The 14,226-nt window shown below is 46.7% G+C and overlaps 1 protein-coding gene across 3 annotated transcripts in view; it reads left to right on the forward strand.

Moving 5' to 3' along the window:
- The window catches only part of LOC106608062 (1-phosphatidylinositol 4,5-bisphosphate phosphodiesterase beta-1), a 275,600-nt gene that overhangs the window by 187,650 nt on the left and 73,724 nt on the right, over window positions 1-14,226 (forward strand). For all 3 annotated transcript variants that reach the window (XM_045720989.2, XM_045720987.2, XM_045720988.2), the window contains exons 7-9: window positions 2,899-2,974; window positions 4,288-4,388; window positions 7,546-7,712. In XM_045720989.2, coding sequence (XP_045576945.2) covers window positions 2,899-2,974; window positions 4,288-4,388; window positions 7,546-7,712 — 344 coding nt within the window. The remainder of the gene's footprint in view (window positions 1-2,898; window positions 2,975-4,287; window positions 4,389-7,545; window positions 7,713-14,226) is intronic.

The following is a 14,226-nucleotide window of genomic DNA, read 5'->3' on the forward strand; positions in this document are numbered from 1 at the left end:
ACGTTATATGGATGGTTCTGTGGTGTGTGAGACGTTATATGGATGGTTCTGTGGTGAGTGAGACGCTATATGGATGGTTCTGTGGTGTGTGGCGTTATATAGATGGTTCTGTGGTGTGTGAGACGTTATATAGATGGTTCTGTGGTGTGTGGCGTTATATAGATGGTTCTGTGGTGTGTGGCGTTATATAGATGGTTCTGTGGTGTGTGAGACGTTATATAGATGGTTCTGTGGTGTGTGAGACGCTATATGGATGGTTCTGTGGTGTGTGGCGTTATATAGATGGTTCTGTGGTGTGTGAGACGTTATATAGATGGTTCTGTGGTGTGTGAGACGCTATATGGATGGTTCTGTGGTGTGTGGCGTTAAATAGATAGTTCTGTGGTGTGTGAGACGTTATATGGATGGTTCTGTGGTGTGTGGCGTTATATAGATGGTTCTGTGGTGTGTGAGACGTTATATGGATGGTTCTGTGGTGTGTGAGACGCTATATGGATGGTTCTGTGGTGTGTGAGACGTTATATAGCTGGTTCTGTGGTGTGTGTGGCGTTATATAGATGGTTCTGTGGTGTGTGAGACGCTATATGGATGGTTCTGTGGTGTGTGAGACGCTATATGGATGGTTCTGTGGTGTGTGTGGCGTTATATAGATGGTTCTGTGGTGTGTGAGACGTTATATGGATGGTCCTGTGGTGTGTGGCGTTATATAGATGGTTCTGTGGTGTGTGGCGTTATATAGATGGTTCTGTGGTGTGTGAGACGTTATATAGATGGTTCTGTGGTGTGTGGCATTATATAGATGGTTCTGTGGTGTGTGAGACGCTATATGGATGGTTCTGTGGTGTGTGAGACGTTATATGGATGGTTCTGTGGTGTGTGAGACGCTATATGGATGGTTCTGTGGTGTGTGAGACGCTATATAGATGGTTCTGTGGTGTGTGGCGTTATATAGATGGTTCTGTGGTGTGTGGCGTTATATAGATGGTTCTGTGGTGTGTGAGACGCTATATAGATGGTTCTGTGGTGTGTGAGACGTTATATAGATGGTTCTGTGGTGTGTGAGACGTTATATGGATGGTTCTGTGGTGTGTGAGACGCTATATGGATGGTTCTGTGGTGTGTGAGACGTTATATGGATGGTTCTGTGGTGTGTGAGACGTTATATGGATGGTTCTGTGGTGTGTGAGACGTTATATGGATGGTTCTGTGATGTGTGGCGTTATATAGATGGTTCTGTGGTGTGTGAGACGCTATATAGATGGTTCTGTGGTGTGTGAGACGCTATATGGATGGTTCTGTGGTGTGTGGCGTTATATAGATGGTTCTGTGGTGTGTGAGACGTTATATGGATGGTTCTGTGGGGTGTGGCGTTATATAGATGGTTCTGTGGTGTGTGAGACGCTATATGGATGGTTCTGTGGTGTGTGAGACGTTATATGGATGGTTCTGTGGTGTGTGAGACGCTATATAGATGGTTCTATGGTGTGTGAGACGTTATATGGATGGTTCTGTGGTGTGTGGCGTTATATAGATGGTTCTGTGGTGTGTGAGACGTTATATGGATGGTTCTGTGGTGTGTGAGACGCTATATGGATGGTTCTGTGGTGTGTGAGACGTTATATGGATGGTTCTGTGGTGTGTGAGACGCTATATGGATGGTTCTGTGGTGTGGTGAGACGCTATATGGATGGTTCTGTGGTGTGTGAGACGTTATATGAATGGTTCTGTGGTGTGTGAGACGCTATATGGATGGTTCTGTGGTGTGTGAGACGTTATATAGATGGTTCTGTGGTGTGTGAGACGTTATATGGATGGTTCTGTGGTGTGTGAGACGCTATATGGATGGTTCTGTGGTGTGTGAGACGTTATATGGATGGTTCTGTGGTGTGTGAGACGCTATATGGATGGTTCTGTGGTGTGTGAGACGTTATATGGATGGTTCTGTGGTGTGTGAGACGCTATATGGATGGTTCTGTGGTGTGTGAGACGTTATATGGATGGTTCTGTGGTGTGTGAGACGCTATATGGATAGTTCTGTGGTGTGTGTGAAGGTAACTATGATGTTGTGTTAATGCTTCTCCAATGTGTGTAAGGCTATATGAAAAGGTTCTCCATTGTCTAGGATGTTGTGTTAATGCTTCTCTGGTATGTGTGTGATGTGTGAATGGGTTGGTAGCTGCCTGTATGAATGGGTTGGTAGCTGCCTGTGTGAATGGGTTGGTAGCTGCCTGTATGAATGGGTTGGTAGCTGCCTGTGTGAATGGGTTGGTATCTGCCTGTATGAATGGGTTGGTAGCTGCCTGTGTGAATGGGTTGGTAGCTGCCTGTATGAATGGGTTGGTAGCTGCCTGTATGAATGGGTTGGTAGCTGCCTGTATGAATGGGTTGGTAGCTGCCTGTATGAATGGGTTGGTAGCTGCCTGTATGAATGGGTTGGTAGCTGCCTGTATGAATGGGTTGGTAGTGCATGAGATGTTGTATAGCAGGGTCTCCCAACTGGCGGCCCGCGGGACATGTTTAATTTGGCCCCCCAAGTTTCCGAATATTTTTTTACCTTTCAATTTTTTTTATTTCATTGTTGGACATGTACGACTGTTAAAACACCAGGAAATCAGCTCCAAGTAATTGACATTTTGGGAATCTGTTCCCAAGTATTCTCACATATAGTAGAGAGGCACATGTGATTTATCCAATTTAAGAAAGGTTTGAAATGATTGTTTTAGTCAAATACTATATATATCAATACAGTCTACAAATGACTTGTAATTATGTTCCGGCCCGCGGCTGAATCTAGTAGATGATCCCTGCTGTATATTTTGTTTGATGCTCTATTAATGTTCCTGAGTTGTGTGTGTGTGTGTTTGTGTGATTGTGATGATGTAACTGTTGTTTCGTCAGTATCTTCAGGATGTTCTCAGCAGACAGGAAACGAGTAGAGACAGCTCTGGAGAACTGCAACCTCCCTTCTGGACGGGTAAGAAGCGCTTATTCCCTCTCTCTATCACTCTATCACTCTCTTCCTCTGCCTATCTATCCCTGCTTCCAGGTCTGTTCATCTCCATTCATTATCTATATTCTATCAACTATCAACCCATCTCTCTCTCTCTCTGCCTCTCTCTCTCTCTCATCTCTCTCTCCATCTCTCTCCTCTCTCTCTCCATCTCTCTCCTCTCTCTGTCTCTCTCTCTTGTTCATCCACACAGTAACGTTCCATACACCAGCAGATCTGATCATAATTGCTATTTAAGGAATGTAATTGGTTTGGATTCATCGTTTATAGTCATTCACATGATTTCCCATCATAAGAGCAATTTTTTTGGTCTCAGTTATTGATACAGATTAGCCTCGGGGGGGGGGGGGGGGGGTGACACAGAGAGAGAGAGAGAGAAACACAGAGAGAGAGAAACACAGAGAGAGAGAGAGAAACACAGAGAGAGAGTGAAACACAGAGAGAGAGAGTGAAACACAGAGAGAGAGAGAGTAACAGAGAGAGAGTGTGCGTGTGCCTGTGTCTGTCTGTGTGTGATGACAGAAGTTGTTTCCCCCAGCCAGATGTCACAGGGGAAAAGCCTCTGTATTCTCTGTAGTTTCTATAATGTACTGTTTGTCACAGTAAAATAACACTGTCTGCAAGGAATAGCAAGCAATTAGTAACACACACGCATACACACACACACACACATACGCCAATGTACGCACAAACGCATGCAAACATACACACATACAAACACACACACGCACACATTAACTCAGTGTAGATAATTAGCTGCACTGGGGAGAGGTAGGGAGAGAGATGCATGGCTGTTTGAAGGTCTGCTGGGATTTGTTGTGTTGCTTTGTACTGTTAATTAAAACTAAACGTTAGCGCTGCTAATCTCACAAAAAAGAATAATGTAAAAAAATATGTATTGTCACGTACACTGGACAGGTCAGCCATAGTAGTACGGCGCCCCTGGAGCAAATTAGGGTTAAGTGCCTTGCTCAAGGCCACATCGACAGATTTTACACCTTGTCAGCTCAGGTATTCAAACCAGGGACATGTCGGTTACTGGCCCAGCGCTCTAACAGCTAGGCCACCTGCCACCCACCCACCCACTGCCTTCAAAATGATGGGCTCAATTCCATTTCAGTTTTGTCAATGTAAATGTAAATGTACTTCCTGAATTGATGGAGTTGGAACCCTGTTAAACATTCTGGTGTCATTTTGACTGTACTGTAAGCTAAACCTATATTGACCGGGCATCTGTTACTTTTTTCTCTGTGATTTTTCTCTCTTTCTCTCTCCAGAGTGATTGTATCCCACAAGAAGACTTCACTCCAGAGCTCTACAAAGTGTTCCTCACCAACATCTGTCCTCGACCAGAACTAGATAATATCTTCTCTGAAATGTAAGACAACTGTCACTCAGAGCTACCCAGAACTATCAAGCATAGTACTTAAGCTACACTTTAGCATTATTAAGGTTCATATTAGGACATCCCACCAGGATATGTGAAACAGTGCAAAGTACAATTGAATTAGTATTGGTGTCTGATAAATCTAAAATATCGCAGAGTGGAGTAATAGTCTATGGAATCAGTGATCATTTTATTACATTTTGTACAAGGAGGATTTTTAAAGATATATTTAAGTGTCACAAAACCGTTAGAATCAGAGAACTCCAAAAATACTGTGTAGAAAAGTTTAGGGAGGAAGTGTGTAAAATTGACTGGTCACCTGTGCTGGATAGTGTAGGGGTACACAGTGCCTGGGAAGCCTTTAAATGTAGATTCCTTGATGTGGTGAATGTGATGGCTCCCATTAGACGGGTCAGGGTAAAGCAGAGATCTGGCCCTTGGTTTAATCATGAGATTCTAGAATCTATCCAAGCAAGGAATAAGGCATTTAAAAAATGTAAGAACTCTCAAGAACAGCCTGATTTTGACCTATATAAACGTCACAGAAATGAAGCACAGAGGAGGATGGATGAAGCTAAGAGGGCTTACTTTGCTGAGAAAATAATTGAAAACAAAAATGACCCTAAAAAAAAACATTTAAGGAACTAGGCTGTAGTAGTACTACCAAAAACAAACTAAACAGCATTGGACTGAACATGAAAGGGGAGATGGTATATGAAAAAGCAGAGGTTGCCAATGAATTCTACTCTTTTTTTACTTCTGTTGCCAGCAAGCTGGTTAGCAAGCTGCCCACCAGTTCTGGTTTGTATGGAAGCAACCAAGTCAAGAAGTATTATGTGGAGTTAGGGGTTCAGCCAAGCTCTTTTTCTTTTGCAAAGGTAGCAACAGCCAAAATAGTCAGTATGCTGGCAGAGCTAAAATGCTCCAAAGCCACAGGCCTGGATAATATTCCTGCAAGGTTTCTAATAGATTCTGCTGAGCAAATTGGCCCTTGTATTACGCATAGCGTTAATCTCTCTCTTGAACAAGGCACCTTTCCCAGGGACATGAAACAAGCTAAAGTTATACCTCTGTATAAGAAGGGGATAAAGGCTGACCCTGGGAACTGTAGGCCTGTATCTATCCTCTGTGTAACATCAAAGATCCTGGAGAGAATTGTACATGAGCAAATGTATGAATATGTTAACAAACAGGGTCTAATGTATGATTTTCAGTCGGGTTTTAGAAAAACATACTCCACTGATTCATGTCTACTTTACCTGACTGACTTCATCAGGAAAGAGATTGATGAGGGAAATCTTTGTGGAATGGTACAGTTAACCACTGTCTCCTAATCTCCAAACTGGAGGCACTGGGGTTAAGCAGTATCCCTCTAGGCTGGGTAAAGTCCTATTCATCAGGAAGGGAGCAAGTAGTAGAGGTTAATGGTTCACTGTCTCAGGCAAAACCAATGAGTTGTGGCATTCCGCAGGGGAGCGTTCTTGGGCCTCTGCTGTTTTTATTGTATATTAACGATATGAAAGATGCTTGTTCTTGCCGGATGACTCTACACTTCTGGTGTCTCACAAAAGTAAAACTATGTTGGAGAGCATACTTAGCACAGAGCTTACTAACATTAGCAAATAGCTTGGAGATAATAAGCTATCTCTGCACTTAGAGAAAACTGAAGCAATTATTTTTGGATCCAGACCTAAATTGTGTAGGTCGTCTGAAATCAGAGTGGAATTAGGGGGTGAGGTGCTGACTACTAAAACCTCTGTTAGCTACTTGGGATGTATCCTTGATGGAAGCTTGGGAGGTGTGAGCATGGCCAATAAGGTGCTAGGGAAGGTTAATGCCAGGACTAAGTTTTTGGCTAGAAAGTCCAAGCTGCTTGATAAGGACTCCATGAAAGTGCTAGCTACTGCCCTCATTCAATGCCATTTTGACTATGCTGGTACTTCCTGGTTTGGGGGCTTATCTAAACTTATGAAGGGGAAGCTCCAGATAGCCCAGAATAAGCTGATCAGGGTAGTATTGAAGGTGAGTCCACGTACTCACATAGGCAGGAGCTGCTTTCAGGAACTAAACTGGCTGCCTGTTGAGGCTAGGGTGTCCCAGATTAGACTAGGTTTGGTTTACAGGAGTATTTATGGTCCTGCGCCCAGATATCTAAGTGATTACTTTCCTCGTGTTAGGGATGCACACAATCACAGCACCAGATCAGGTGTTGCTGATGTGTGCTTATACAGGTTCAGGAGTAATGCTGGGAATGGTACTTTCTTGTATACCGGAGCCTCAGAATGGAATGAGTTGCCTCTGCCTATAAAAACAACGTCCTCTCTGAGCAGCTTTAAAAATAAAGTTAAAATATGTTTGATGTATTCTGTGCCCATATGAATAACCCCAATGATGTAACTGGAATGATGAGATAGATGTTCTTCTTCTATGTTTTAGTTTTATTATTTCACTGCCATACTGTGTTCGATCTTGTATAGCCATCTTGTCTCAAGAGGACCACAATGGAAATAAGTTCCAGACTTTATTGTGTGTTATCCTCGATGATTTTATTAATTTGTATGTATGGCTTTTAAGTTGTATGTGTGCTGTGTTTTTAAAATGGTCGAATTAATAAACTAAACTAACTAAAATACACATTTAAAAAGTACAATTTTAGAGACAGACAAATGGTATGGAATGGATGGTTGCTGTCCAAAGCTATACTTTTTGCTTTCCTGAAGACTTGTCCTTGTTCAACGTGTAAAAGTGTAAATCACTTGGCTGTTCTTCCTTCTAGCAATCCTCACAGTCTACTGCTGTACCCGGGATTTCTGCCCACTGGACACTTCTGTCTAACATTTTAATTAAGGGAGGGAGGGAGGGAGGGAGGGAGGGAGAGAGAGAGAGAGAGAGAGAGAGAGAGAGAGAGATGAATTCAATATGTTCTGGTAGAGACAGGGATATGAAAGGATTTATAATCAGAGCTCATAATTGACTTAACACAACCCTTTACCTTTCCTCATCTCTTTCTCTCTTTCTTTCTATGCATTTATCTCCTCTCACATCTTGTTCCCTGCTACTCCTCCCTCTCCTCTGCTCTCTTCTCTCCTCCCTCTCTCCTCTCCTCCCCTATCTCCATCCATCTTCTCCTCTCCTCCCTCTCTCCTAGTGGAGCTAAAAGCAAACCCTACCTGACAGTGGAGCAGCTGACTGACTTTATAAACTTCCGACAGAGAGACCCTCGTCTCAACGAGATCCTCTACCCTCCTCTCAAACCTGAACAGGTTCAGAGCATGCTGGACAAGTATGAACTCAATGAAATGCTGGTTCAGAAAGGTTGGCATGAGTCACACACACACACATGCACTCACACACACACATTCACTGTTTTAGAGGAACTCTGGTGTTTTGAGAGTACACATTCACCCCCCTTCTCCAGAGGGGTGGTGAGTTTGGCAGGGCAGTTACCATAGAAACCCCTCAGCCGCATCCAAGGGGCCAACACAGTTCTAAAAACCCAACTCTCTCTCACGTACAGCCTTGCTGTACACTTCATTCCTCCCTCATACATTACCTTCTTTATTTTGCTGTCAGACAGAGAGTGTGTGTGTGTGTGTGTGTGTGTGTGTGTGTGTGTGTGTGTGTGTGTGTGTGTGTGTGTGTGTGTGTGTGTGTGTGTGGTGTGTGTGTGTGTGTGTGTGTGTGTGTGTGTGTGTGTGTGTGTGTGTGTGTGTGTGTCTGGGGACTACTTTCTAGAACAAGCAGCTGGAGAGCAGTAGTGCTCACTGGTAGAGAACACCTGTCTGTTTACCTGTTACGCTTACACTGGTGTCATACACACTCACACCCACACACACACACACACACTGTCTATCACACAGTCACACTCAGTTTCCCCCTCATTTAGAAGAACAGTCAAATAGTTATCAAGAAATAGTCCTGTCTCATCCCAGGTATACACACCACACTGTTTCAGACACCGACTACTGGCAGTACTGAGTTGAAAACAATGTTATTATACATGTTGTTATTAGAACCGTTATAACCACTTTATAATGAGTTAATAACCCTTTATTACCATGTTATTCTAAATCTATTACATCCCTGGTTATCTGTTTTAGAGCTCTGTGGTTACAGTCAGTATCTAGTGTGCCAGAAGTTACACATGGTGTCCTGCTGGTTCTACTAATAGTCTCTAGACAGTCAGACAGTGAGGAGTGATGCCTGCTTTAGATGGAGGGGATGGGGGGAGTCCAAAATGGCACCATATTCCCCTTATGGGCCCTGGTCAAAAGCAGTGCACTATATAGGGAATAGGGTGTCGTTTAGGAGGACAGGAGACACAAGTTTAGATGCAGTGTCTTCTGGAAAGAAACTGTTCAGTATCGTGGTGTCACAATATGAGCCTGTGATTTTCTGTGACCATGGGGTTGTGGTATATTTATGAGCCTGTGATTTCCTGTGACCATGGGGTTGTGGTATATTATGAGCCTGGCTCACGATTCAGTGTGCCCTTCCATATACACACACACTCACGCGCGCTCACATCCCTCTCTCTGCTGTCCCAGTCTGAATGCCAGATTTCCCTCTGCAGTATTTATATAGCCTGGGGCAGAGGAAAGACTGCCATTTGCTCTGAAGAGTTACACACACACACACACACACACTCACACATGCCCTTTTCCCAGGTCTGAAGCAACATGGCCTGAGGGGAGTAGGACAGGAGTAGTAACATGGCCTGAGGGGAGTAGGACAGGAGTTGTAACAGGGCCTGAGGGGAGTAGGACAGGAGTAGTAACAGGGCCTGAGGGGAGTAGGACAGGAGTAGTAACAGGGCCTGAGGGGAGTAGGACAGGAGTTGTAACAGGGCCTGAGGGGAGTAGGACGGGAGTAGTAACAAGGCATGAGGGGAGTAGGACAGGAGTAGTAACATGGCCTGAGGGGAGTAGGACAGGAGTTGTAACAGGGCCTGAGGGGAGTAGGACAGGAGTAGTAACATGGCCTGAGGGGAGTAGGACAGGAATAGTAACAGGGCCTGAGGGGAGTAGGACAGGAGTTGTAACAGGGCCTGAGGGGAGTAGGACAGGAGTAGTAACAGGGCCTGAGGGGAGTAGGACGGGAGTAATAACAGGGCCTGAGGGGAGTAGGACAGGAGTTGTAACAGGGCCTGAGGGGAGTAGGACAGGAATTGTAACAGGGCCTGAGGGGAGTAGGACAGGAGTTGTAACAGGGCCTGAGGGGAGTAGGACAGGAGTTGTAACAGGGCCTGAGGGGAGTTGGACAGGAATAGTAACAGGGCCTGAGGGGAGTAGGACAGGAGTTGTAACAGGGCCTGAGGGGAGTAGGACAGGAGTTGTAACAGGGCCTGAGGGGAGTAGGACAGGAGTTGTAACAGGGCCTGAGGGGAGTTGGACAGGAATAGTAACAGGGCCTGAGGAGAGTAGGACAGGAGTAGTAACAGGGCCTGAGGGGAGTAGGACAGGAATAGTAACAGGGCCTGAGGGGAGTAGGACAGGAATAGTAACAGGGCCTGAGGGGAGTAGGACAGGAGTAGTAACAAGGCCTGAGGGGAGTAGGACAGGAATAGTAACAGGGCCTGAGGGGAGTAGGACAGGAGTAATAACAGGGCCTGAGGGGAGTAGGACAGGAGTTGTAACAGGGCCTGAGGGGAGTTGGACAGGAATAGTAACAAGGCCTGAGGGGAGTAGGACAGGAATAGTAACAGGGCCTGAGGGGAGTAGGACAGGAGTAATAACAGGGTCTGAGGGGAGTAGGACAGGAGTTGTAACAGGGCCTGAGGGGAGTAGGACAGGAGTAGTAACAGGGCCTGAGGGGAGTAGGACAAGAGTTGTAACAGGGCCTGAGGGGAGTAGGACAGGAGTAGTAACAGGGCCTGAGGGGAGTAGGACAGGAGTAGTAACATGGCCTGAGGGGAGTAGGACAGGACTAGTAACAGGGCCTGAGGGGAGTAGGACAGGAGTTGTAACAGGGCCTGAGGGGAGTTGGACAGGAATAGTAACAGGGCCTGAGGGGAGTAGGACGGGAGTAATAACAGGGCCTGAGGGGAGTAGGACGGGAGTAATAACAGGGCCTGAGGGGAGTTGGACAGGAGTTGTAACAGGGCCTGAGGGGAGTAGGACAGGAATAGTAACAGGGCCTGAGGGGAGTAGGACAGGAGTAGTAACATGGCTTGAGGGGAGTAGGACGGGAATAGTAACAGGGCCTGAGGGGAGTAGGACAGAAGTAATAACAGGGCCTGAGGGGAGTAGGACAGGGGTTGTAACAGGGCCTGAGGGGAGTAGGACGGGAGTAGTAACAGGGCCTGAGGGGAGTAGGACAGGAGTAGTAACAGGGCCTGAAGGGAGTAGGACAGGAGTAGTAACAGGGCCTGAGGGGAGTAGGACAGGAGTAGTAACAGGGCCTGAGGGGAGTAGGACAGGAGTTGTAACAGGGCCTGAGGGGAGTAGGACAGGAAAGTAACAGGGCCTGAGGGGAGTAGGACGGGAGTAATAACAGGGCCTGAGGGGAGTAGGACAGGAGTTGTACACAGCCTGAGGGGAGTAGGACGGGAGTAGTAACACGGCCTGAGGGGAGTAGGACAGGAGTTGTACACAGCCTGAGGGGAGTAGGACGGGAGTAGTAACACGGCCTGAGGGGAGTAGGACAGGAGTAGTAACATGGCCTGAGGGGAGTAGGACAGGACTAGTAACAGGGCCTGAGGGGAGTAGGACAGGAGTTGTAACAGGGCCTGAGGGGAGTTGGACAGGAATAGTAACAGGGCCTGAGGGGAGTAGGACGGGAGTAATAACAGGGCCTGAGGGGAGTAGGACGGGAGTAATAACAGGGCCTGAGGGGAGTTGGACAGGAGTTGTAACAGGGCCTGAGGGGAGTAGGACAGGAATAGTAACAGGGCCTGAGGGGAGTAGGACAGGAGTAGTAACATGGCCTGAGGGGAGTAGGACGGGAATAGTAACAGGGCCTGAGGGGAGTAGGACAGAAGTAATAACAGGGCCTGAGGGGAGTAGGACAGGGGTTGTAACAGGGCCTGAGGGGAGTAGGACGGGAGTAGTAACAGGGCCTGAGGGGAGTAGGACAGGAGTAGTAACAGGGCCTGAAGGGAGTAGGACAGGAGTAGTAACAGGGCCTGAGGGGAGTAGGACAGGAGTAGTAACAGGGCCTGAGGGGAGTAGGACAGGAGTTGTAACAGGGCCTGAGGGGAGTAGGACAGGAAAGTAACAGGGCCTGAGGGGAGTAGGACGGGAGTAATAACAGGGCCTGAGGGGAGTAGGACAGGAGTTGTACACAGCCTGAGGGGAGTAGGACGGGAGTAGTAACACGGCCTGAGGGGAGTAGGACAGGAGTTGTAACAGGGCCTGAGGGGAGTAGGACAGGAATAGTAACAGGGCCTGAGGGGAGTAGGACAGGAGTTGTACACAGCCTGAGGGGAGTAGGACGGGAGTAGTAACACGGCCTGAGGGGAGTAGGACAGGAGTTGTACACAGCCTGAGGGGAGTAGGACAGGAGTAGTAACAGGGCCTGAGGGGAGTAGGACAGGAATAGTAACAGGGCCTGAGGGGAGTAGGACGGGAGTAGTAACAGGGCCTGAGGGGAGTAGGACGGGAGTAGTAACAGGGCCTGAGGGGAGTAGGACAGGAGTAGTAACAGGGCCTGAGGGGAGTAGGACAGGAGTTGTAACAGGGCCTGAGGGGAGTAGGACAGGAGTTGTAACAGGGCCTGAGGGGAGTAGGACAGAAGTAGTAACAGGGCCTGATGGGGGGAGTAGGACAGGAGTAGTAACAAGGCCTGAGGGGAGTAGGACGGGAGTAGTAACAGGGCCTGAGGGGAGTAGGACAGAAGTAGTAACAGGGCCTGAGGTCTAGTCCTACCTCTCTCTCTCTCTCTCTCTCTCTCTCTCTCTCTCTCTCTCTTTCTCTGTCTCTGTGTTATCTCTCTCTCTGTTTCTCTCTCTCCCTGTTCTCTCTCTCTCTCACCATTTGACTGTCAGAGTGACCTACGTGGGCTCCTCTTAACCTCAGTCTTAAAGGGGCAACCAGCAGTTGATACATCTATTTTTGGACTTTTACATTAATGATATGTACCCATTGATTCTTGAAGATATAACTTAAACACTGAGCTCCAAAGGTATTGGGACAGTGACACATTTTTTGTAGTTTTGGCTCTGTACTCAGCGCTTTGGATTTGAAATAATACATGACTATGAGGTTAAAGTACAGACTGTCAGCTTTAATTTTAGGGTATTTTCAAACATATCTGGTGAACCGTTTATAAATTACAGCACTTTCTTTAGGGGACCAAAACAATTGTGGAAAATTGACTTATATGTGTATTAAAGTAGTCAAAAGTTTAATATTTGGTCCAAGTCAGTTATGTCTAAATCAAATCTGTATAGACCTTTGATGATCTTACTGTGAACTTTAACTCTGGAAAGCCTAACAGCATTTGAATCCTTCAATCCAACCTGCCATTGTAGTGACTTACAAACTAGTACTAACTTAAAGTGTAAGCCTCTGTTTGTGAGGGGAGTCTACCTAATACTGGCAGGTTTTTACAGTGTTTAAAGGGATTTATGTGACCGTAGGGAAAGCATTCAGACGTCCGTTACACTCAGACACAGAGCTGGTAGAAGAGATTATACAAGGCTTTGATACACTCTCATTAACACACAACAGGGCTAATTTGTTTCTTAAAAACCAGTCAGACATCCACACAGCAGTCAAAGTTGGTCACCGTGTCGGGGTTATGATAAAAGTTCCCACTGTCCCCAGCCACAGGCTAGGTAGAAGGAGCCCTACAGCCACAGGCTAGGTAGAAGGAGCCCTACAGCCACAGGCTAGGTAGAAGGAGCCCTACAGCCACAGGCTAGGTAGAAGGAGCCCTACAGCCACAGGCTAGGTAGAAGGAGCCCTACAGCCACAGGCTAGGTAGAAGGAGCCCTACAGCCACAGGCTAGGTAGAAGGAGCCCTACAGCCACAGGCTAGGTAGAAGGAGCCCTACAGCCACAGGCTAGGTAGAAGGAGCCCTTCAGCCACAGATCTAGGATCAGCTTACCCTCTCCAGTGTCCCTGCAGAGGTGAAGTCTGTACGAGTTTAAAGCTGTCCTCTGTGGTCTCCCCAGGGATCCGGCTAGCTCCATATGTCACAGAGAGATCACTGTTAATTAGCCGTGAAAGTCTGCAGAGGGCAGAGCTGCATTAATTAGCATAAACGAGCTAGCAAATTAGCGATTGAATGTGTTCCATGCAATATAGGAGTAAGGAGAGGAGTTAGCTTCAGTTAGAATATTAGCATGTTAGCGAGCTAATGCATTAAAGCCCCAAGCATGTTTGCCTTTGTGTACAGTATGTTGCTATTTCAATTGTGTTTGTATTGGTAGTTGGTAGTGGTGTATGCTGGTGGGGGGGTATGTGTTTTAGTCGTACGCCTGAGCTGTTCAGCTGTATGACAGAGGGATTTTATCACAGAGGGAGATAGGTGTGTGCACATGCATGTGTGTGCGCCTGTGTGTGTGTGCGTGTGTGCGTTGGTGCGTGCGTTGGTGCGTGCGTGCGACAGTCGTTAGTTCTGTGTGCCTGTGTGGTTGAGAGAGGCTAATTGGCTGCTTGTGTTAGCGTTTATTTCCCTGGATACCCCGCTATGGAGATCATTGATCAAAGGATGCTGGTTTAGTGTGTGTGTGTGTGTGTGTGTGTGTGAGAGTGTGTGTGTGTGTGTGTGTGTGTGTGTGTGTGTGTGTGTGTGTGTGTGTGTGTGTGTGTGTGTGTGTGTGTGTGTCTGTGTAAGTGATGGGTATGATTTAAAGGGAGCATGTCCGTCAGGAGAGCTGGAGGG

The sequence above is a fragment of the Salmo salar genome, chromosome 06 (genome assembly GCF_965601325.2).
Source record: "Salmo salar chromosome 06, fSalSal1, whole genome shotgun sequence".
NCBI classification, from domain to species: domain Eukaryota; kingdom Metazoa; phylum Chordata; class Actinopteri; order Salmoniformes; family Salmonidae; genus Salmo; species Salmo salar.